At 53.6% G+C, this 23521-nt stretch overlaps 1 protein-coding gene across 1 annotated transcript in view; it reads right to left on the reverse strand.

Annotated features, from left to right (window-relative positions):
• Positions 1 to 5283: 5283 nt before the first annotated feature.
• The window catches only part of sls (sallimus), a 33623-nt gene continuing 15385 nt past the window's right edge, over positions 5284 to 23521 (reverse strand). Inside the window, exons 28-52 of the mRNA XM_029110829.1 lie at positions 22957 to 23133; positions 22711 to 22859; positions 22193 to 22431; positions 21703 to 22118; positions 21118 to 21470; positions 20403 to 20999; positions 20148 to 20291; positions 19772 to 20057; positions 19555 to 19660; positions 19330 to 19443; positions 19062 to 19230; positions 18804 to 18955; positions 18503 to 18696; positions 18274 to 18372; positions 11378 to 18180; positions 10042 to 11280; positions 9457 to 9949; positions 9185 to 9353; positions 8645 to 8722; positions 7913 to 8150; positions 7648 to 7813; positions 6108 to 7123; positions 5835 to 6023; positions 5538 to 5701; positions 5284 to 5430 (exon numbers count right to left, since the gene is read on the reverse strand). Of these exons, the coding sequence (XP_028966662.1) occupies positions 5284 to 5430; positions 5538 to 5701; positions 5835 to 6023; positions 6108 to 7123; positions 7648 to 7813; positions 7913 to 8150; positions 8645 to 8722; positions 9185 to 9353; positions 9457 to 9949; positions 10042 to 11280; positions 11378 to 18180; positions 18274 to 18372; positions 18503 to 18696; positions 18804 to 18955; positions 19062 to 19230; positions 19330 to 19443; positions 19555 to 19660; positions 19772 to 20057; positions 20148 to 20291; positions 20403 to 20999; positions 21118 to 21470; positions 21703 to 22118; positions 22193 to 22431; positions 22711 to 22859; positions 22957 to 23133 (13897 nt within the window). The remainder of the gene's footprint in view (positions 5431 to 5537; positions 5702 to 5834; positions 6024 to 6107; positions 7124 to 7647; positions 7814 to 7912; positions 8151 to 8644; positions 8723 to 9184; positions 9354 to 9456; positions 9950 to 10041; positions 11281 to 11377; positions 18181 to 18273; positions 18373 to 18502; positions 18697 to 18803; positions 18956 to 19061; positions 19231 to 19329; positions 19444 to 19554; positions 19661 to 19771; positions 20058 to 20147; positions 20292 to 20402; positions 21000 to 21117; positions 21471 to 21702; positions 22119 to 22192; positions 22432 to 22710; positions 22860 to 22956; positions 23134 to 23521) is intronic.

The following is a 23521-nucleotide window of genomic DNA, read 5'->3' on the forward strand; positions in this document are numbered from 1 at the left end:
GGTCACCTGGAAATCACGGGACGACTTGATGAGTCGATGCTTGTGATACCAGCTTATACTGGCGCTCGGGACCGCCGAAACGAGGCTGCGGAAAACCGCGCGCTGTCCTTCCTGAGCAGTCACAGGGAGGAGCTCGACCAGGAATTGCGGTTTCCGCGAGGCGGTGGCACTTTGCTCGTCGAGGGCTGAATCGAGGGGAAACGCTTATTCATCTGCTCATAATTTGTCTGCCAAACGCTCACGGCGTTCCCTCCGCATGTCATTTCCCTGGACGCAGGTTGACGGTCACGCTCTCAATTGCGGATCTGGGTCCTCGAATTGGCAAGCGAACCCCTATCCAGTTCGGTCGAGCCCGGTATCCATCTCAAAGGAGTACTTACGTATCACGGTGAGATTCGCTTTCGTTTTCGCCGTACCCACGATATTGACAGCGGAAACTTCATAAGGCCCGGAATCTTCTGCGAAAGCTTCTGGTATGACCAGATTCGACTTTTTGCCTTTCGTTTTGATTCTATGGTCCCTCGAAGTAGTGATCGGTCGACCGTGGAAAAACCACTGGATCGCGGGAGGCGGCACTGCGATGACCTCGACCTTCATCTCTACTGGATTCCCCTCAAGCGCTGTCGTCGGCTCTAGGGGCACCAGAAACCTAGGCTGGACGCTCAGGTCGGAAGTTTCGAGGAGTTCGACATCGGTCACGGTCAGTGGAGCTGTTGTTTCGTCTTCTCCGAAAGGGTTGGTGGCTCTACATGTGTATATCCCTTGATCATCCGGGTACACCTGCAGATTGCCGATCGGTAGAACACATTGAGGAAACTAGTCGATGAGATAGCGATAGGGATCGATGAGAATCAAGCCGACGTCGTTTACCTCCGATATCACTAATCTGCAGAAACCTGTGACGGCATCGAACTCGGGTTGGAAATCCGCTGATGGTTTCACCTCTCGCCGGTTCTGGAACCAACGGATTGAGGGCGTCGGAGTTCCCACGACGCGACATTCGAAAACTACCGGTGAGCCGTCCGTTGTTTCCACCGGATTTAGCGCCTTCACGAATATCGGGCGTTGACCTTTGTCTGGAATCGAGAGCACCAATCAGAGGAAGGATCTCATCTCAAACTCCCATGCTTGACTCATTTCTGAGCTCATCTCCGGTAGTTCCGCGCTCCGTCGACAGTGGTGAGAAATCTCTCGAGAACGCTTTTCCGCATGAAAACGTAGATCTCATCAGAGCGGTACCGTAATAGTCCGAAACTATCGAGCAGAACGTCGTCACTGCTGCGGCGCTCCAGACCAGCGATGTTGCGACCCAAAGTTGCGCCCGGGGTGGATTCAAGCGATGCGTTCCCATATCGGAAGCTTCCCCGACAGTTTGGCCCCCTTGGACATTGCTCTTCCAAAATGGCGCCTTCATTACCTACTCAGAGAATATTGATTCTCCGAGAATCGATATCCTTCCGAATCCATTCCACCTGAACGGCGCCGCTCAACGGACTCCTCCTCGACGAGAAGCCGCTTCTTCGGTTGCCAAAGTCGAAGATTTCGTTCCTGGGGAGCTGCGTCGAAGTAAAGTGCCTTTGTTTCCCTCCCTAGCGACAGCTACGCCACCGCTGCTCCGGAGAACAGCTCGTCATCGGAACCCCGCTGCTTCAGAATGATAATCATCAAGGATCTGTTTTGATTGTCGCTTTCCTCCGACGCACAAGAGATCCCTTGCGGGGGGAATGGAAGTCATTCCTGGGGGTTCCGGAGCACGGTAGGCTCCGATTTGTGATCAATGCTGGTGTACCGGAAGGTTCTCGATAGTCTGGTCGACAGCAGCCATAGATGATTCACAGACAGAGGCTCCAAGGACCCTCCGCCTGGGAGCCTTGTCTCCCTATCCTGGCTCTGACTGTCGAGCTCGAGCTGCGGTTAAGCGCGGATATCCCGGGGAGTCGAGGGGGAGGAATAATGAGTTCGGGAAACGACCTCATGTATTCGAAATCCGGGAATTCCAATAACATGCCACGGCTACTTTCTGAGCTTACTTTCTGTACCGGCTTCAGCGTTTGCGAACGTTCCGCAGACATGGGGACTTCTGCAGAGCAGAACGCCGCGACGTCTAAAAGAGCGGGCAAGCGCTCCCGAGCCTCCTGTTTGTGCAAATTCGCTGAGACGCGACTCCTTCACGTGGGACTGTCAGACGTCGCGACTGATGGATGATTATAGGGAGAAACAATAACCCGATGCCAACCTCTCCATTCTCCATGAATGTATTGTTATGTGTGCCTTCTTATGGTGGGCTTTCGAAAGGATCCAAGGTTCCTCATCGCCGGTCTGGAGTTTTTCCCCGATAGCGAGTCTCCCAAGACTTGAATCAGAGGGTGATCGGGTGCGGATTTAAGCGGAGCTTCCATCGTATAGTATCGTCAACATCTCAGCTGTTAGGATTGTTGCTCTTAGGTCGAGCTTGACCGGCCGGTGTGGTTCGCTGATTGAGGTCCTCAGGGTGATCGATAAAGGCCGATCTACGGCTTAGTGTTAGCGTTCCGCATATGCCGCATAGCTTATTCCCCTCTTTCGATTCGAAAGAATGGTCGGGGACCTATGGTGGAATCAGCGCGGCGCTCCTTGAGTTTTCAGTGCTTTCGATTGGCTCATGGTTGGAGCATTCACGGTCAATCGGGAGCAGCTCTTGAATCCTTGGTCAATGGGGAAGGATCAAAAAGTGAGATCCGGTTCGATTGTATCTAATTCTTTCGATCGTGAGGAGTCTACTGTATGGAGCCTTTTAGTAGGACTCGATAGTGTCGCACCCAGGCTTGCGGAGATCTGGCCTCTGGCATGAGCTCCCGATGTACAGAGGGAATGAACCCAGAGAGGTGCTCGCTCTCCACAGCATGTTCCCTCACAACTTCCGGAAACGGATGCATCATCCGCATAGCCATCGCCTCGTTATGGGATTTGATTATGAGCCCCAGTAATAGCATTCTCTACTCGATTCTGATCTTAGATTCATAAAGGCCGGCTGGCAGCTAAAGAGAATCGCTGAAGAGCGCTACGCTGAGGGGAAGTAGGTATTGGACAATCCCTCGTCCTGAAATGTGATCCCAGCAGGGGTTTCTTGCGAATAGCTGATCGTCTCTCATAAAATTCAGCCCAGAACTCATTCGGACTGTCGGCGCTAGGGATAGCATAAATCTCACCTTGAAGGTAGAGCACATTCGTTGAGCTGGCCTGGCCGTACTCGTTGTAAGCAGTACATGTATAGCGTCCTGTATCATACATCTGAACGTTGACCAGCCGGAGTTCGAATGTCCCTTCTGATGATAATGATGTCTTGACCTCTTCACCCTCCATCAGAGGTCTCCCGTCGAACGTCCAGTCAATTTTCGGCAATGGATTGCCCTTGACGCGGCCCCGGAAGACTACTTCGTTAGGAGAGACTTGTTTCGGCTCTGGTTCCTCAACAAAAGAAGGAGTTGACCGAGGTTCTGTCCGATCGGAAACCGTCTGTTCGGTTGAGCGGGTCGGATGCTGCGACGGTGGCGATGGACCTTCCTTCGCGGGACTCACAGGCAGCGACGAGCGGTCAGTGGGTTTCTTGCCTGCGGTGGGTGTGTTTGGTTACAATTGGAGTATCAGGGTTCTGTTCTTGCCTGAGCTATCTGTTAATCGGGAGTTTCGAGAAGGGAGTCATTCTCTGCCCAGCTTGACTTGAGAGGCGGAGGGTTTTGTTGCAAGGTTCAGGATTGGACTACTGCCAGTTACGTGGTTATTCGTCTTCTCTATGGCAAGGGGTCCGTTTGATGGGTACGTTAGCAAGAGGAAGGAATCAGAAGTGTCGGGATTCCGCCCACCGCCGCATCGTCGCCGTCACCTCTCCGTTCGTCGCTTCTCCTTTTGCTTTCTTCAGGTCGGAGGCTCAAGTCAAGAAAGGCAGGAACAACACGGGCTCGGATGCACAAACAAACACTTTATTCGGGTGAACAACAGTAGATTTCGACCAGTTCGCTGGCCATGAAACGATAACAGACGCCTTAGTATTCATGGCGTGGGGTTCGTCGGAGCTTCCGACTCGACCCTTGGGCCATCGCTGAGGAAGTTTTCCTTTGTTACCGCATTCTTGCTCTGATCGATTGATCGGCGATTCCGCCACTCAGCCAGAAGCATACTGGATGACTCGAGTTAGGCACCAACATTACAAACATCAACAACGGAAAACAAGAGTATTTCGATAGGTAGCACTGCTAGGCGAGGAGAATATTCGATGGCGAGCGATCAGTCGAATGCAACCTTAGCAAGCTCCGAGCTTCAGAAATCAGTCTAGCATAGCCTGCCGAACCTGCGATCATCGACGAAGTCCTCGTCAGCAGGTTTGACGAGTGCAAAGTCCGATGATCGATCGCTCGCTGAGTGAATTTGTTTATTTTCTCAAGAATGAATGTGAAGCGAGGGAGATAGAGAAGAGATAGAGATCATCTCCAACTCTCAAATCGGAGCCCGATAGAGTCCCTTAATAGAGGATTCAGGAATCTCATCGAGGAATCCGTTTGCGTCTCAACAAAATGACGGTCGGAGAGACGCGTCAGTCGAATCTAAAGCGGAAAACTCGACTACGTCGCTCCAGATTTGGGCTCGGTATCAGAACTCTAGGGCAAGGTTCTTTGATATCGAGGCATATGACACCTAAGATGAACAAGGGCAGCGTTTGGCTACATGCGTTTGAAGCATTACTCGATTTGATTTTTTTTCGATGTGTACACACGTTCTTGAATAATTGGCGGATGGAAGCCGACAGGCAGGGGCGTTAAGGGAATCTTCATCTGAACAGGTGCATGATGCGTTTCGATGGCTAAAGGATCGAAGATTCGTCTCGCACTTATCATATGCCCAATATTTCGCTCTGCGACGAAAGACTTGTGGGGACCATGATCCCCTTGCCTCCTTCTCGCACAATGACAACAGGTGATTGATTCCAGCAAGTTGCAAAAAAATGCCGTAAAAAGCACAAGCCTGATCAAATGCTTCTCCGAAAAATATTATTGTTTCCGTTCCGCGAATGTTGAGGAACGCAAAGAATTTCCGGCGGAAATTCTAGTCGGATCTTCGACGACCGTGATTCGCTTGAACGGAAGCATCAAGATCGATCTTTCTATCGATTCGGTAAACGCTACCCGAATCGCGATTCCTTTATCGGCTCGTAGCTGGACATGACGGAATTTTTCCTAGGTGAACGTTTTTCCCAGCGACGCCGGATTGGCTGCTGAGCTCTCCTAATTAGTCTCCTATTTTCTTAGTTTACTTCGGACCCTTACGCGTCACTGTGAGTTTAGCGGATGCTTCCGCCTGTCCCCCTGCGTTAGTTGCCCGACACGTATAAGTGCCTGCGTCAGCGGGTAGGGCACGCTTTATCACCAGGGAGCAACTGTCGTCAGTTTGTGTGATCTGCAAGGTGAGAGCGACAATCATCAGAAAAAGCCTTTCCAGAAGCCTCGCACCATAAGCAGTACAGAGCTGCTCCGAGGACGCCGGCACCTGACGACTGAACCCACCTGGAAATCCCTCGTGGGACGCACAACCTGACCACCTTGATACCAGGCGACCTTCGGTCTAGGATGGCCTTCCACAGGCAGGGAGAATGTGGCGGGTTGGCCTTCGTCGACGGAGAGGTCAGACAGAGACCCCAGCACGGGTGGTCTCTCGGTCCCATCGGAAACTGGTGGGAGCAAAGTTTTCGGTCACTTCCGTCCGAGAGTTCTCGCAAAATCCGTTCCGACGATCATTCCAATCATAATTCTGACGATCCGACCGGAGACTTCCCACTCGATGTCCGAGTTTCCATGACTTACCGATGACTTTTAGGTTGGCCGTCGTCGAGGCGGTTCCAGCTCGGTTGGTGGCCTCGCATCTGTATACCCCTTCGTCTTCGGGGAAAGCCTCCAAAATCTTCAGCGTGTAGTTGTGGTTCTCGCCGGAGATTTTGTAGTAACGCGATTGCTTGATGAGATTGTCCCCTCGATACCACCTCACTTGAGCGGCTAGAATGGAATATTCGAGCTGATTCCTCCCGTTCACAGGAGGCACCGAACGATCGTTCTCCTTGATATTCGGCTTTTACTTACTCGGCGATGCTGGAATCCGACAGCGGAAGGTCACAGGTTGACCTTGTTTGACAGTGACGTCCTTGATGCCTTCGCTGACCTGGGGTCCTTTGGCTGACGTATCAACACTCTGCTGCAACTGCGGTTGCGAAACAGAACGGGCACCACTGGCAGTGGGCTCTACGACAATCTGAGCAATGCAGCGAGCTTCACCGGCTTTGTTCATGGCAACGCATTCATAGTTGCCCGAATCCTCGGGCGTGGCGTTCAGAACGACCAGGGTACACATGTCGGCGTCTTCGTGGATTTTATGCGTCGCATCTTCCGTGATCTTCTGTCCGCTTCGGAGCCAATAGATGTCCATGGGTCTGCCACCCGATATACATCCTGAGAGCTTGATGTTCATTCCCTGTTTGCTTCTCTGGGATTGAATGGTTTTCGTGAAGTTTGGAGGTACGACCCCGGCTCCTGCCTCCGGTCGTTCCTCGACCACGAGGTTCGCCGAGGTCTTAGCGGTACCGCCCACATTTTCAGCCTTCACGGAGAAAACTCCACTGTCTTCAACGTAAACTTCCCGGATGGTCAACGTGGATTTGGTCGAGGTTGTCACGATCTGGAAGTCTTTGGAATTTTTGATCGTGAAGTTCTCCCTGTACCAGGTGATTTCCGGTGCGGGTTCACCGGTGAACTCACAAACGAACTGAGCGCTCTCTCCCTCAACCGATCGACAGGGCTGAATCTTCTTCGAGAACTGCGGGGGTACGCTAGGCTTGACCGGTCCCGGCACGATCCGTTCTTCCGTGACACCTTTGTGACCCTGTTCGACCGTCTCGGTGACTTGCTTCCGTTTGTGGACCTCAACATCTCCCTGATATTGCTTCTGGGTTTGCTGTTGCACCGTTTGCGTGACTTCTTTTCCTTGAACGGTGGAAGCTGTGGACTGTCCCGTTTCGGTAGACACTCGTTGAGTCTGCTGTCTGAGATGTTGGGACTGTTTTTGTTGCTGCTGCTGCTCTTGTTGTCTTTGCAGAAGGAAGCTGTGAATGAAACAACATCAATTATAGCTAACCTGAACGGACGGCGCAACTGCTCCATAGAAGAAAGAAGTTCAGGAATCAAGTTCAGGAATTAAGATCAGGAATCAAGTTCAGGAATCAAGTTCAGGAATCAAGTTCAGGAATCGAGTTCAGGAATCAAGTTCAGGAATCAAGTTCAGGAATCAAGTTCAGGACTCAAGTTCAGGAATCAAGTTCAGGAATCAAGTTCAGGAAGCAAGTTCAGGAATCAAGTTCAGGAATCAAGTTCAGGAATCAAGTTCAGGAATAGAGTTCAGGAATAAGATCAGGAATCAAGTTCAGGAATCAAGTTCAGGAATCAAGTTCAGGAATCAAGTTCAGGAATAAGATCAGGGATCAAGTTCAGGAATCAAGTCCAGGAATCAAGTTCAGGAATCAAGTTCAGGAATAAGGATCAGGAATCAAGTTCAGGAATCAAGTTCAGGTATCAATTTCAGGCATGGAGTTCAGGAATGGAGCTCAAAAATGATCTTGATGGGGCTTACTTCTGGCGTAACTGCTGCTGCTGTTGGATGATTCGCTGCTGATTGCTGAGATGCTGGATAGTGGCGCTCTTCTCCTCCATGGTCGACGATTTAGTCGTGACAGTTGCCGAATGCATCTTGTCCAGTTCTTCGGAGGTCAGATGTTGTTTAATCTGTTGTTTCTCACCTATTGGGAGATGGAGAGGGAAGTAATATCACGCTAGCCTCGATTTCTGGTGAGCTCAGGTCGATGAAGAGATCGAAGCATAAGTCGATCGTCGCTTACCGTGAGATGTTCTCTCAGTTTTCCAAATATCGACTTCCTGACCACCCGGAAGCACTTCTTCGAACACACGCTTCTCTTCCTTCTTTTGTCGGTCTACTTGGTAGCTGTGGATGTCCCGATCGTACCACGGGTTCGGAGACTGCTTAAGCACCGCGCGATAATCGCTCTGATGCTGACGCACCTCTAATGTTGTGGAACAATAGGCTTCGCCCTCGGCGTTTCGCGCAAAAACTTCGATCTGAGGGTGAGAACAGAAATTCTATGAGCTGGGGATCTCACTGGAGCGGACAGGGGATTTACAAAATCGATCCCGGGGATAGTTTTCAATTCGGCCGCCTCGAATCGAAATATGGAGCCACTAATACGAAGAGCAGATTGGGAAAATATTGAATTTCAGAGGAGATTCTACAGAGCCTCGTCAATTTCCGATCTACGAACTGCCGCATGCGGGCTTAGACATAGGGAGCACTTCGATTCTCTGTGTGGTTTCGGTGGCGGGCTCGCCCCTTAGAGGGGTGATCTGATCCTCCAGCGTCCAGTGAATCCCAAAGTGGTCCATTTGGATCCGCGGGAGTTTATGGCGATTCTTGGGTCTCCATAGGATCCTATGGAAGAGGGTCCACAGGGTCCATGGACACGATACTAGAAACACATAAAGGGCTCGACGGACTCCGGGGACCTATGCTGCGTGGCTACGGGGTTCTTCTGAGCGAGGACCTATAGTACGCTAACCTTTCCAGCATCGTATTGTCGGCTTTTGGGTATGTCAAGGTGGTAAATTCCGTCATACGTCAACTTGCATCGGGAACCCTGAAAAGGAGAAAGAAATACGATTGATTGATGTCCTCATTCGGAGCGCTCACTCATTCCGGAAAGACGACCACGGATGAACCCAGGCTGGCGAACGCTGTCGAGCAGAAAGCCCCATCGACTGATTCTGGCGACAATGAGTTCTCGGCTACAGGACGGACCGTCGCGCATTCAAAGGAGGGTAAGAATGCTGAAGCAGTACTTTCATCCCCTCTCTCAGCTTTTCACCGACAGCGGGCAAAAGACCCTGTTGAAACTGTAAAGAGGTCCGTCGCTGCTGCCGCCGACAGTGACATACTATTTTGAGAGAGCATCAGTATTGTGCTCGATTCGTGAGAATGTATACAAAAGCTTATTCGTTGTTGGCTTTCGTGGCGAATGATTCCGCTTGAGATGGCGGAATATCATCGGGTTCTTCTCTCGATCCCTCTCAGAACTGACTTCTCCCTCCGACATACTCACATTTACTACAGTGTTTCCATTCAACACCCAGATCAGCCGAGGTTTCGGGTGTCCGATCACTCGACATTGGAATTTAGCCCAATCGCCCTCATTGACAACTTGCGGTTCGGGTTTCATCACGAAAATCGGTGCAAGCCTCTCCGGTGCTTGTTCGATGATACTCTCGGTTCTACAAATAATGGAGAATTTATTCATCGCTTTTAGATGCGTTCAGTTGTTTTTGCGGACATCGCCGCATCGATGGTAATCCGAACGAGCGTGGTGATTCTTACTTCTGTTTGACAATCTCCATCTCGGCGATTTTCTTCACACCGTCTTTCATGGTCATCGGCAGTTGGGTCCTGTAGTCCAGCGTTGGTTTCCCGCTGCATTCCAGGGTAGTTTTAGTGAAATCTTCACCGAGCTCACTGAATGCTCGGGCGATGTACTCGCCGGAATCCTCTGAATAGCAGTAGAGTATATCCAGGGCGACGAAGCCAAAATCGTGCGTTGTCTTGTACCGATGACCCGAGATGAGCGGCTTGCCGTTGTGGAACCATTCGACGCGTAATTTCGGATCGTTCGTGGGTTCGAGTCGGCATTCGAAATGGGCGCTGTCGCCCTCTTTCAGAGAATGCTGGGGCTGGATCTGAGTGACGAATCGTGGCGGCGTGATCGGTTTGTCTTGCGCCGGAGTTTCGTGCATCGGTGGGTTCTCCAAATCCCGCAGGCGACCGATATCGATGCCTTGAGGGAGTTGCGATTCGAGAATTATGTTAGCCTTTCCTGCGGAGAAGAAAATTCAGAAAATTTAGAGGGAACACGGACCCGGGGAGCGATGTTGCGGTAGGAAAGGCGGGACGAAATAATTGGCCTACCTTTGACAGTCAAGTTGCACTTGGTGACGTCCGAGCCCCATTTGTTCGTCGCTCGGCACATGTATTCGCCGCTGTCTCGCGGGAAGAGCCAATCGATCTCGAGAACTACGAAGCCGAAGTCGTCGACCGTGTGCACCCGGGAGCCGGTTATCAATGGCTTGCCGTTCACGAACCATTCCACTCTCATCGAAGCGTCTCCGACCGGAAGGAGTTTGCACTCGAAGTGAGCGTTGTCTCCCTCCACTCGTTCGTAGGTGGCCGACAGCTGAGTGACGAATTTCGGCGCCTCCTTGCGTTCGTCGTCCTGGACTTTCGTCGTCTGATGGAAACGCGAATCTTCGAGGATCTTGATGCCCTCCCCGGAGAAACCTTTCGGCAGCTGAGATTCTACTACGATCGACTGCTTGCTCTTGATGCTCAGTTGGCAGTTCACCGACGCTTCGCCCTCTTTGTTCACGGCTCGGCACGTGTAGACGCCCGCGTCGCGATCGAAAACTCCGGCGATCTCCAGAATGACGTAGCCGAAATCGGAGATGCTCTTCACGCGGGAACCGGTGACCAACGGCTTGCCGTTGTGGAACCAATCGACGCGCAGAGTCGCGTCGTTGGCAGGCCCAACCCGACACTCGAAATGGGCCAGAGCGTTTTCGTTCAGAGATAAATCCGACGGGGAACTCAAGAACTGAGGAGGTCCCATCGGAACTTCACGTGTTTCGACTCGAGTCTGGTGCATCGTGAGACGTGACGCCTCGATTTGGGCTATCTTCTGAATGCCGCTCCTCATGTCTGTCGGCAGTTGGCTCTCGGAAATTATCCCTTGCTTTCCTTCGCAGCACATCGAGCAGCTGCTGACGGCCTCACCGAAACGATTTCGCACCTTGCACGTGTACGTCCCGGAATCCTCGGGGTAGACGGGGGAAATTTCCAGGATGACGAAGCCGAAATCGTTTATGGTCCGGATCCGGGTTCCCGACATGAGCGTCTTTTCGTCCTTGAACCACTCGACCGTCAGATCGGAATCGTGGGTCGGTGTGATCCGAGCCTCGAAGTGAGCGTTCTCCCCTTCGCGGAGTTTGGTCAGGTCCTCCAAGGGTTTCGTGAAGACCGGCGCTTCCTGGACGTCGCCCACGGAAACTGTCGAGACGCTTCTCATCAAGGACCTTTCGAGCTGCGTGAGTTTCTTCTGACCACCGGACATCTCGACCGGAAGTTGCGAATCCAGTACGAGAGTTGATTTCGCTGCGGGAGAAATTCTCGTTAGGGAGCTGTTCGAAAGGGTCGGATCGAGTCTTGATCCGGGATCAAGACCTGTAAGGGAACGGTCGGAGGAACTTACATTTACACGAGAGCGTTGCTCTCGTGACATCGGTGCCGAACTTGTTGGTCGCCTTGCAAACCCATTCTCCGGAGTCCTCTCCGTAACAATAGAGAATGTCGAGGACGACCACTCCGAAGTCATGGAAGGTTCGGAAGCGGTGTCCCGAACGCATCAATTGGCCGTTGACGTACCACTCGATCCTTAGATCAGGGTCGTTGATCGGCGTCAGCTGACACTCGAAGTGAGCGCTCTGTCCCTCGACCAAGTTCGTGACGTTCTGAATGTGGGAAGTGAACTTCGGCGCCGTCTGGATGGACGACTCGACCCTCGTCACCGAGCGAGATTTCATTCCTTCCATTCGAGTGATCTGCTCCATGCTTCGTGGCTGCAGCGAGTCGAGGAAAATTTTTCCGGAACTCGCGCAGTCGATCGTGCACTTTGTGGTATCTGAGCCGTACTTGTTCGTGGCTACGCACACGTATTCACCCGAGTCCTCGTGATGCACATAGGAAATATCCATGACCACGAAACCGAAGTCGGACAGCGTCTTTATTCGCGAGCTTTCCGGTAGGGGTTTTCCGTTTTTGAACCATTCCACCCGCAGGTCGGGATCGCCGACGGGGGTGACGTTGCATTCCATGTGGACGCTCTCGCCTTCTCGGAGCTTGGTGACGTCCTTGAGCTGTTTCTTGAAGACCGGCCGCTCCCCTTTCTGCTTGTCAATGCATTTCAGATGAACGCTGATCTCGGTCTCACCCCACTTGTTCTTCGCTTTGCACGTGTAGGTGCCCGAGTCCTCGACGACGACCCCGAGGATCTCGAGCAGCACGACGCCGAAAGCGTGGACCGTACGGATCCGATGGCCCATTTCGATCGAGCGACCGTTGAACAGCCATTCGACTTTCATGGTCTGATCTCCGACCGGCGAGAGCATTGCTTCGAAATGGGCGACTTCGCCTTCGGTCATATCGGTGAGATTCGTGAACTGGGACGTGAACTGGGGGGCGTGCCCCTTCTCCTCGGTGATTTCCTCGGTCGTCCTCATCATCGATTCCTCGAGCAACTGGATGGACTCGAGTCCTTTCGTCCCCTCGGGGTGCTGTGTCGTTTCGACGACGCTCGTTGTGGAAACGCATTCGATCGTGGTGGTTGTAAAAGCTTCTCCGGCCTTGTTCTTCGCGCGGATGGTGTAAACTCCCGAGTCGCGTGACCAGAAATCTCTCACTGTGAGATTGATGTACCCGAACTCGTTGGTCCAGCGGAAGCGGTTCGCTTCGGAGAGCACCGTGCCGTTGAAGAACACCTCGACGTTGAGATCGGGATCGGTGGAAGGTTCGACCCGGCACTCGAGAACGACCACCTGACCTTCGTTGACGGTGAGGTGGGGCTTGAGCGCTTCGGTGAACACAGGCTTCGGGAAAACTTTCTCCGGCGCCGCCTTCGGCGCCTGATACTTGGAACTCCACTGATCTTCGACTTTCCGAATGCTCGATAGACCCTGAGCTCCGGTTGGATGGAGCGTGTCCAATTGGACAGAGGCCTTGTCGACAACTTTCAGAGACGCGGTCGTCGTGGCCTCGCCTTTGCTGTTCTTGGCACGCACCGCGTAGATGCCGGCGTCGTTCGAAGTCACGCCCTGGATGTCGATGGTGACGAGCCCAAAGTCGATCTTCGTCGTGATCCGAGAGCCCGTGCGGAGCGTTTTCTGATTTTGTAGAACCTCGATCCTCAGCGTGGGATCCTTGGCCGGCTCCACCCGGCATTCGAAGCGAGCGTGTTGTCCCTCGACGAGTTCGAGATCGTTGATGTGCGACACGAAAACCGGCATCTCGAACACGGGCTCGGCGATTTGGCGAGGGGCGGGGGCCTGGTAGGATTCCATTTCGCGAATCCGCTCCAAACTCTCCGGCTGTAGGGAACCGAGGAGGAGGCCGGCGCTGCCCTCGACCTTGATGGTGCAGGTCGAGAGCGCCTCGCCCGACTGGTTGGACACGCGGCAGACGTACAGTCCCGAATCGTCCGGACGTGTGTTGCTGATGTCCAGGGAGACCATACCGAAATCGTGGGTCGCCTTGATCCTCGACCCGAGCGTGAGCGGCTGCTGGTTCTTGAACCACTCGACTTTGATCTTGGAATCTTTCGACGGCTCGATACGACCTTCCAGACGGATGTACTGGCCCTCGGCAGCGTTCGAGACCGAGTTCAGCTGCTGCACGAACATCGGACTCGGCATCGGCACTTCGGTGCGTTCTTCGGGGGCTCGTCGACTGAGCTCGTACTCGTACTGTTGCATGATACGGTACGCCTCGGGATGGAGAGCCTCCTCCTGGACGGACGCTTTCGTTTTCACTCGGAGCGACATCGTGGTAATGGCTTCTCCCGCCTTGTTGACGGCCTTGCACATGTAGACTCCGGAGTCCTCGCCCCGGGCCGACAGTATGTCGAGGGTGATGAAGCCGAAATCTTTGCCGAACGTCATGCGGGAAGCGTTTTCGATTAGGTTGCCGTTACAGAACCACTGGATCTTCAGGTCGGGATCGCCGATCGGCGTGCAGCGACATTCCATGTGGACGGGGGCGTTCTCGTTGACCTCTGAAGGTCCGGTCAGTAGCTGCGTGTAGACGGGCCGCTCGAACACCGCATCGGGAACTTCCCGGTACTGAACGACCTTGCCGCCCTCGAGACTGCGGATCGCCTCGAGACTTTGCGGCTGCTGCGACTGTAGTTGGAGTCGTTCCTTGGCCTGGACGCGGACGTTGCTCGACGTGACGGCCTGACCCTGCGAGGTCGTGGCTCGGCACGTGTACACGCCTTCGTCTTCGGCTCTCACGTAATCGATGGTCAGACGCATGCAGCCGAAATCCTTGACGGTGTGGATGCGTGAGCCCTCGCTCACGGGCTGATCGTTCAGGAGCCATTCGACCTTCATCGAAGGGTCCCCTACCGGAATCAGACGGGCCTGGAGACTGCACGCCTGTCCCTCGACGAGGCTGACGTTGGTCAGGGGTTGCGTGAACTCCGGTCGTTGGAATACCGGCGCGGCGATCTCGTGCTCGGTCTTGTAGGTTTTCCCTTCGATTTCTCGAATGCTCTGCATCGACTGAGGGTTCAAGCTCTCGAGCTGCACGGACGACTTGCCGCTGACCTGCACGTCGAGAGCTGTCTCGGCCGAACCCAATTTGTTCGTCGCGCGCACGGTGTATCGCCCGCTGTTTTCGGGATACACGTGAGCGATATCGAGCGCGACGTATCCGAAGTCGGTGGTCACCCGCGTTTTGTTCGCGGCCGGGATCGGTTTTCCGTTGAAGAGAATTTCGATCTTCAACGCCGAATCGTGAGCCGGTTCCACGCGGCATTCCATGTGGGCCGTCTGGCCCTCGACGAGTTGGGTGTGGCCGCGGAGTTCAGTGATGAAAACGGGTTTCGAAACGGGTTTCTCCTCGATTTCTGTCTTGCGGAATTTTTCGATCGACTCGAGCTCTTGGATTTTCTGCACACTTTCTGGATGTTGCGAGTCCAGGATGAGACCACGACGGTTCACTGCTTTCACGTTGCAGGTAGTCACGGCCTCTCCGAGCTGGTTGCTCGCCTTGCACATGTACGTCCCGGAGTCCTCACCGTAGCAATGCAGGATGTCAAGGGCTACGTATCCGAAATCGTTGGTCGTCCTGAATCGAGAGCCCTGCTTGATCTCGACCCCGTTGACGAACCACTCGACCTTGAGCCTCGGGTCGTTTGTCGGCTCGAGACGACACTCGAGATGAATAGGTTGACCGTCGACGAGGTTGTCGAGCGAGCTCAGCGGCTGGGTGAACACCGGTTTCGTTTGCTGGATGGGCTTCTCTTCCCGAGACTGGGCGATCGGCTGATCGAGTGTACGCAACCGTTGAAGACCGCCCTCGCTTATGTTCGAATCGGTGATGATGCTAGCGTGGCCGGATACCCGGACCGACGAGGACGTCACCGCTTCCCCGAGCTTGTTCGTGGCTCTACACATGTACACGCCGCTGTCGCGCGGCTGTACGCTGTTGATATCGAGGGCGACGTAGCCGAAATCGTTGACCAGTCGATGGCGGGATCCGACCGAGATCGGCATCCCGTTGTGGAACCACTCGACTTTCATGCTTGGGTCGCTTGTCGGGGTCAGGGTTGCCTCCATGTGCGCGCTCTGACCTTCGACGAGGTTCTCGAGGTTGTAGAGTCCGCGAACGAACTGCGGTCGCTCGTTCACCTGTTTCTCGATGAACTCCTGTCTCTGATACCCGACGCTGCCCTCAAGTCGGCGGATCGCATCGAGCGATTCCGGCTGTTGCGACTCGAGCACGAGGCTGCCGGTCGCGGCGACCTGCAGTTTCACCTGCGAGACCGCTTGTCCCAGTTTGTTCGACGCTCGTATCGAAATTTCGCCACTGTCGGCTGGTCGCGCCGACAGAATGTCCAGCGCGATGAAACCGAAGTCGGTGATCGTTCGGAATCGATGGCCCTGCTCGAGGGCTCTGCCGTTGTGCAGCCACTCGTACTTCATCGTCGGGTCGGGGAACGGCTCGAGACGACATTCGTAGTGAGCGGATTGACCTTCCGTGACCTGGCTCGGTCCGGTCAGCTGAGTTACGAATCGGGGAGCCGATTTGCAGGCAACGTCTTCCTGCTTGGCCACGCGCGGTCGTCCGAGCTCCAGCTGCTGGATCGCAGGAAGACTCCCCGGCTGCTGCGATTCGAGAATCAGAGAGCTCCCGCCCTCGACCACGAGCTGGGCCGAGCAGACAGCTTCTCCGATTTCATTTACGGCACGGCATGTGTAAGTGCCGGAATCCTCGACTTTTGTTCCCTTGACGTCTAGCGCCACGTAACCGAAGTCGCTGACGGTGCTTATGCGAGAGGACTGGTCGAGCGGCATGCCGTTCTTCAGCCACTCGATTTTCATTTTAGGATCGCCCAACGGGTTTAGACGACACTCGAAGTGAGCGTTCTCGCTTTCCTTCGTGTTCACGTTACGCATCGGATTGGAGAACACCGGCGCCTGCTGCTGGACCTCTTCATGGTAGGATTTCCTTTGGTGGCGCGAATGATCTTCCAACTGGCGGATCTGAGCGAGAGATTCGGGCTGTTGGGCGTCCAAGATCAGGCTCTGTTGCGCGGAACAACTCAGGGAGCACGAAACCACGGCCTCGCCCAGGGCGTTCGTGGCTTTGCACGTATAAACGCCGGAATCTTCTGCGTAGGTGGTCATTATGTCGAGCGCGACGAAGCCGAAGTTGAATAGCTCGACGAAACGACTGCCTTGTTTCACTGGCTGACCGTTGTGGAACCACTCTACTTTGAGTTTCGGATCGCCGACAGGGATCAATCGGCATTCGAAATGCGTTCGTTTGCCTTCCACGACCGTGGCGTTCTGCGGCGCCGAGGTGAATACCGGGGCGGTCGTGATCGCCTGGTCGGTGAATTCCTCGCGGACGAAGCGATGTCCTTCGAGCTGCGCGATCTTGGAGATGCTCTCCGGGTTCTCGCTGGTGGTGATGATCGTCGACCCATCGGTTGCGCTCAGTGTCGTGGTCACTTCAGCGCTTCCGAGACTATTTGTCGCCTGGCACGTGTAGCGACCGCTGTCCACCGAAGAGACCGAAAGTATGTTCAGAGCGACGTATCCGAAATCGTGGAACGGTCGGAAACGGTGGCCGATCGGAAGAGGTCGACCGTCCTTGAACCATTCGACTTTCAGATCCGGATCGTTCACGGGCTCGAGTCGACATTCGTAGTGAGCGGTCTGACCTTCGCTGAGGGACAAGGCTTTCGGCTCGGTGAGGAATTTCGGTTTCGTTTTGAGAAGATCCTCGTAGTAGGATTCACGGACACCTTTGCGTTCGAGGAACTCGATCTGGGTCATAGCTTCGGGATTCTGGCTGTCGACAATCAGCTCCTGAGTCGCGATAACTTTCACCGCACTCGATGTCGATGCCTCGCCCTGTCGGTTGATCGCACGACAAGTATAGACCCCGCTATCCTCCGCGTACGCCGAGAGAATATCGAGCGCGACGTAATCGAACTCATGAGCCGGTCTGAACCGATGACCGACGGTGATGGGGGCATTGTTCTTAAACCACTCGACTCGCAACGAAGGATCCTGAGCGGGTTCGAGTCGGCACTCAAGATGAACGTTTATCCCTTCGGCGGTCTCGATGTTGTGGAGGACTTTCTTGAACTCGGGACGGCCGAACGTTGGTGTGAAATCCTCCTCTTTTCGACGCTGTCTCTGTTCCAGTCTCTGGATCTTCTCCAGGCCCTCGGGATACTGGCTCTCGGAAACCACGCCGGATTTTCCGATGACTTTGATCGACGAGGACGTGATCGTCGTACCGAGATGGTTCGTCGCTCGGACCGTGTACTGACCGGAGTCCTGCTCTGTGAGTCCGGTGATCTGGAGGATTATGTGACCGAAATCGCTCTTTGTGACGATTCGTGAAGCACTCGGGAGAGGTCTCCCGTTGTGGAGCCATTCGATACGCAGTGTGGGATCGTTCGCTGGCTCGACTTTGCACTCGAGGAAAACGTTTTCTCCTTCATTCATTGGCTTGTGGATGTCTCGGAGAGGAACGGTGAAGTAGGGCTTCGAGCGCGACACGTCGTCGATCTCTTCGCGCTGCACAGTTCTCTGCGTTCGTTCGACCGACGAGATGTCAGTGATGGAGGTCGTATCGATCGAAGTCTGTTGCTCGACGTTGATGCTCTTCGTTAAGCGAGCTTCGCCCGATCTGTTCCTCGCGACCACCGTGAACGTTCCGCTGTCGTCCGGGTTCACGTGGAGGATGTCCAATGCCACGTATCTGGAACATGGAACGAGCCTAGTAGAATCAAAGACCTTCCTTGAAGTTTTCCAATACTCATGGAGAGCGAGAGACGCAATTTCTCAATCTTACCCGAAATCTGAATAGGTTTTGAAACGATGACCGGTAGTCAGGGGTTTACCGTTGTGGTACCATTCAACAACCATGGACGGGTCTCCCATGGGCTCCAATCTGCGGAATATCGTATCGGCGGTAATTAGTTGAGGGAAAAGCTGAGCGAACGTTTTTTTTCCGGAAACCGCCATTCGGAAATGAAATCATCCCCGTCTGTCGAGGCTCTTGATCACTCAGGGTGGTTTACCTCGTTTCGAAATGAGCACTCTGTCCCTCGATGAAAACCTCTCCTCCTCTGAGGTTGTCGAGGAACTGAGGTCGTTGAGTTATCGCGTAAATCTCCTCCTCGTTCTTTCGATCGTATCGTGTGTAATCTTCGAGATGTTGAATTCTCTCCAGGCCTCTTTCTTGCTGCTTTTGAATAGTGTCATATATCTCGGTCTGCAAATGACGAACCTCTCATAGTGTCCACCCGCGCCGGGAAATGACCGAATCGTATTCTATTCGTTAGGAACAGTTCAGCATTGACTTTAATTGAATTATGATACCTTGGTACTGAAGCAAGACAAGCTCGCTGTCGCGCTTGTCGAACCCAACTTATTCGTGGCTGTGACCACGTACACGCCGGAGTCTCTCTCTTCAACTTGCGAAATTCTAAGAGACACGTAACCGAAGCTGTACATTGTTTGGGTTCTCGAGCCTGGAAGGCAGCGATCTCATTAGAGGGTGAAATCATGGATTTCCGCTCGCGATTCGGATCGAGCGCCATAAGGCCAGTAGAAATCCACCACCAGGGCGACCCTTACTCGCTTCAAGGGCTCTTCCGTCCTTGAACCACTCGATCCGCATTGATGAGTCACCCGCGGGTTCGAGTCGCGCCTCAAAAAGTACAGTCTTGCCCTCCTGTACGTTTTGCTGATCTCGCGGTTGTGTGACGAAAACGGGTGGCTGCGATAGTTCTTCCGGTTCCTGCCACTAGAATAGGGCAAAGGGATCGTGATCGGAATCACGTATATGTACGTTTGGAGGGGAAAGACATCACGAAAGGTAAAACGGATGTGGAGCGAGCCTCACTTCTTGTTTCCTTTGCTGAGTCTCCCTGCGGCTCTCGAGAAATTGGGTTTCCTGGATGAATCTCTGCGATTCCTCCATGCCGCCGTATTGAGATGTCTGAGTTTCGACGATCACCTGGAAGAGGACACAGAGTTGCTTTGCTGTATCTGCGCATCGACTTTGCGTTCATCCAGGGAGCATATGTCGATATGTCTCTCTGGAAGGTCGTATTCTCGTCCCGCCTACCTTGAGGGTAGCAGTCGATAGGGCGTCTCCTTTGGCGTTGGTGGCCTTGATCATATACACTCCGGAATCCTCATAACGGAGAGACGATATGGTCAAGACGACATAGCTGTGGGTAGAAGTGAATTTAGAGTGGCAGAAGAGAACTATTGCACCGTACGTGAGCTCAAGTTTCCAGTCTCTCATGGAGAGCTTCTCGGAGAGGGGGGACGAGCCTCACCCAAAGGTAAATGTAGTATTGATCCTCGACGATGATGTCAGTGGTCTTCCGTTGAAAAACCATTCGACCCTCATGGTCGGATCGTTGACCGGCTGCAATTGAGCCTCGAATCTTGAAAAACCGCCCTCACGCTGCTCGATGTTCTCCAGCGGCTTGATGAAAGTCGGTTTCTGTTGTGGTCCAGATTCCTCGACCATTTGTTTATTGAATCTCTCATATTCTTCGAGTTGTTTGATGGCTAGCAGTGAATCTGTATTGATAGTAGTAGTTTCTAAGGCGGGACGGGCTGTGAAGAATGAGGATCCTCGGTGAGAGAGTGCAACCAATGTGCAATCAGCGTTTTTCCCTCTGTTGAATTCGAGGATGGGATACTCACGAAGAACTCTCAGGGACGCAGAAATCGTCGCTTCACCAGCCTGATTTCTCGCTTTGCAAAGATAAACGCCTCCGTCTTCGGCGTAGGCGTTCAGCATGGTCAAAGCTACGTAGCCGAAGCGGTTGACCGTCATTACTCGCGAGCCTGGAAGTTGAATGGGTGAAATCTCGATCGCAGGGAACAACTTCCGGTAAGGGAATAACTGGCAAGTTGCCGAGTCACAATCAGGGAGGTTTTCTGCTGCGAGGAACTCACTGGCTTCGATGGACCGTCCGTTGACGAACCACTCCACCGTTAGCGTCGGGTCTCCGATAGGAACGAGGCGGCTCTCAAAATGGGCCTTCTCGCCTTCCGTTATGACAATGTCCTGGATGTGAGACGTGAACGCTGGCTTCTGCGGGGCGGCCTCCTCCCGTATCGGAACGTCGGCAGATTTCGGCTTCTCCCAGTGCTTTAGAACGACAGTCTCGGATGGAAGAGGCTTCGCCGGCTCGATCACGGTCGTGGCAGGCGGCAGATTCAACGACCACGGCTCAGTGAGTTTGCGCGCGATCATCTCGACATGGAGTCTCGCCCGAGTTGCAGTGGAACCGGCCTGATTCGTGGCGGTACATTGATACCAGGCTCCGTCGCTCAGAGACGCGTTCTGAATATGCAGAGCGGACACCCCATCGCTAGACTCGATGATCACGTGAGGGGGCGTTGAATGAATCTGTTCCCCATCCTTCAGCCACAGCAGCTGAGGCATCGGTGTGCCGACTGCTCGACAGTACAAGCTGACAGGATCGCCTTCCTGGATGGTTGTGTGTTGGAAGCGCTCAACGAACTTCGGAGGTACAACCAGCTCTCGCTCTGTGAAGGAAGACATCGAGTTATGAGATAGTGTGTCAGTCTCAACCGGAGCCCGACCGTTCGGATCGGCCCGGGTATCGGAACCAACCCGACGGCTAGAAATTTAATTATCGCTTACCGAAAACTGTCAGAACGGCATCGGCTTTGCATTCACCGCTTTTGTTCCGAGCGACGCAAGTCCAAACCCCGGAGTCCGAAACCTTCGCATCATTGATTTGCAGTGCGTGCAATCCGCCCTCATTGACTAGAATCTTGTGAGCGTTATCGTCGCATATCTGTCTCCCATCACGGAACCAGAGAACCTCCGGAGCGGGTCGGCCTGTCACTCGGCAATCGAACCGTATCTGATGGCCTTCGGTGACGTCTTTGTTGCATGGCAGTTTTACAAATGTGGGTTTCAGAGCTTCGGAATCCTCGGTTCCTCCGTGGATCCACTGTTGATTCGTCGGTAAGCGATACTCCGCCGGTGTACTGGAATGGGTACACGTTCATTTATCATCAGCTGATCGCTTAAGGATCGCGACCTGATTTAGGTTTATATCCCGCGAGAGCTTTGGCGCTGCGCGGATGTTCGCTGCGCGTGACTAAGTGCGATTCGGATGCATCTACCAGGAGCTTACCTTCCTCCCCTTAGGCGGGGAGGAAGGATGTGTGTGAGTCTCTTGCGTCGTTGATGTTTCGTGGTTCATGCACTCCTACTCACTGCGCCTGGTATAGGTTTGCGTTGTCCTGGCTGAAGGTGGCCTGCACATGTGTCGTTGTTGTGTGTTGTGACCATTGTTGTTGTTGCTGCTGTTGTTGGTACCTCGTCAAGTCCTCGATGACCAGATGAACCGACGTCGCAACTCGACCCTTCGAGTTTTCCGCTAGCATCGTGTAGTAACCGGCGTCTTCCGACTGACAGTTACGAATCGTGAGGGTCGCTATACCGTCGACGTACGACATGATATGCCTGGTCGACGACATGATACGGCGGCCGTTCTTGAACCAGCTTATCCTTGGATCAGGGTTTCCCGGGACACGGACTTGGAAAGAGGCGTCGGAGCCGCAGATGAGCTTTGAGTTCCTCGGCCGACCCTGGATCTGGGGCGGTGCCAGAGGTCTCGACTTGTGAACAACCTGCGGGGGAGAGAACACTCATGAGCGCTCGCGCGGACCAAAGAAATCAGTATTCCAATCGGTGAGGAACTCACCTCGATGTATTCGGTAGTATCGGTGGAAGAGAACAAACTCTCCCGGAACTCATCTTCACGCAGGAGTCTGTATTCGAACGCGTCGACGTGGAACGCTTGCTCAGATCCATTGTGGTAGAACTGAGAATCACTGAATAAAGTCGATGAGGATCTGACTACTTGAGCTGGGACCTCTGATTGGACTTGTGTCGATTGCAGCGTGTTCATTTGGGACCGTTGCTGGATCATCTGTTGACCAGCTGTCGATGCAACGAAAGGCTCTGATTATTTTTGATTACGCTCTGAAGCTGCGCGCGCTCGATGGCCATCGTTCAATACGATCGATTCGAATAAAATCGAGGCTACGTATCCTAGCCCGTCGGCTCTCAGGGTTATCGAGGAACCCATGGAGTATCAGGGCCTTCAGGGAGAGCCCGATACACGATAGCCATCGAATACGCGACTGGTGGGGCTACGGGATTTTCACAGGTCCCGGAAACGTTCGATCACTCCTCTCATTTTGTATAAACTTCACTCACCGGTTATATCTCTCACGACCGCTACTACCAGGACGGCTTCTCCTGCAGCATTCACCGCCGTGCACGTGTACTCTCCATCATCATCGGAAGTTATGGCACGGATGAGCAAATATGTCTCTCCAGTAATGGAATTATAACCGGTTTCGCGCCTAGAACGGAAACAATGATTGTTGCCGTTGTGCCCATGGCCGAAATGGAAGACTAAAGCCGGGTCGATAATTTCCGGAGACGATTCGGTAAACTCACTTGTGGTCGTTTCTTATAGGCAGCCCTCTCCTCGACCAGACAAGCTGGGGCATGGGCTCACCGCGGACGACGGCGTCGAATCTTGCATCTTTTCCTTCGATGAATCGACCACCCGTAGGTTGACGAGTGAACACAGGAGGACTCATCATGTAGCTCGGAGGGTTCCGCCTTCCCGCACTGGAGTCATGATCGAGGATTAGACTCGAATTTAGACTTCTTCCTCGTGTTCGCGCGCGATCTGAGCTATCCCAGAGCTCTCGTGGGGGACCCCCTATTTCGTGTGGCGCTCCCTTATAGACTCCCGGATAGAATCTCCGGATACGCTTCTATAGAGCTCTGCAGAGTCTCGAAGCGGATAGAATTCTCCTGGCGGTCGCCCTTTGAAGAAACTCGGTTTCCGCCTAGGAGTTGTTCTCGAACTATTGTAAACATAGAGAGACCCCTCGTGAGTCAGCGAGTTGAAGCGCCCTGCAGGGAAGAGCTCCGACCACTGGCTGCCGCTGCCAACACGTTGACCATTATACTATTTGTTACCGGTACATCCTCACTGGCCCTTCTCGGTGCA

Source organism: Galendromus occidentalis, unplaced genomic scaffold, assembly GCF_000255335.2.
Source record: "Galendromus occidentalis unplaced genomic scaffold, Mocc_1.1 scf7180000077121, whole genome shotgun sequence".
NCBI classification, from domain to species: domain Eukaryota; kingdom Metazoa; phylum Arthropoda; class Arachnida; order Mesostigmata; family Phytoseiidae; genus Galendromus; species Galendromus occidentalis.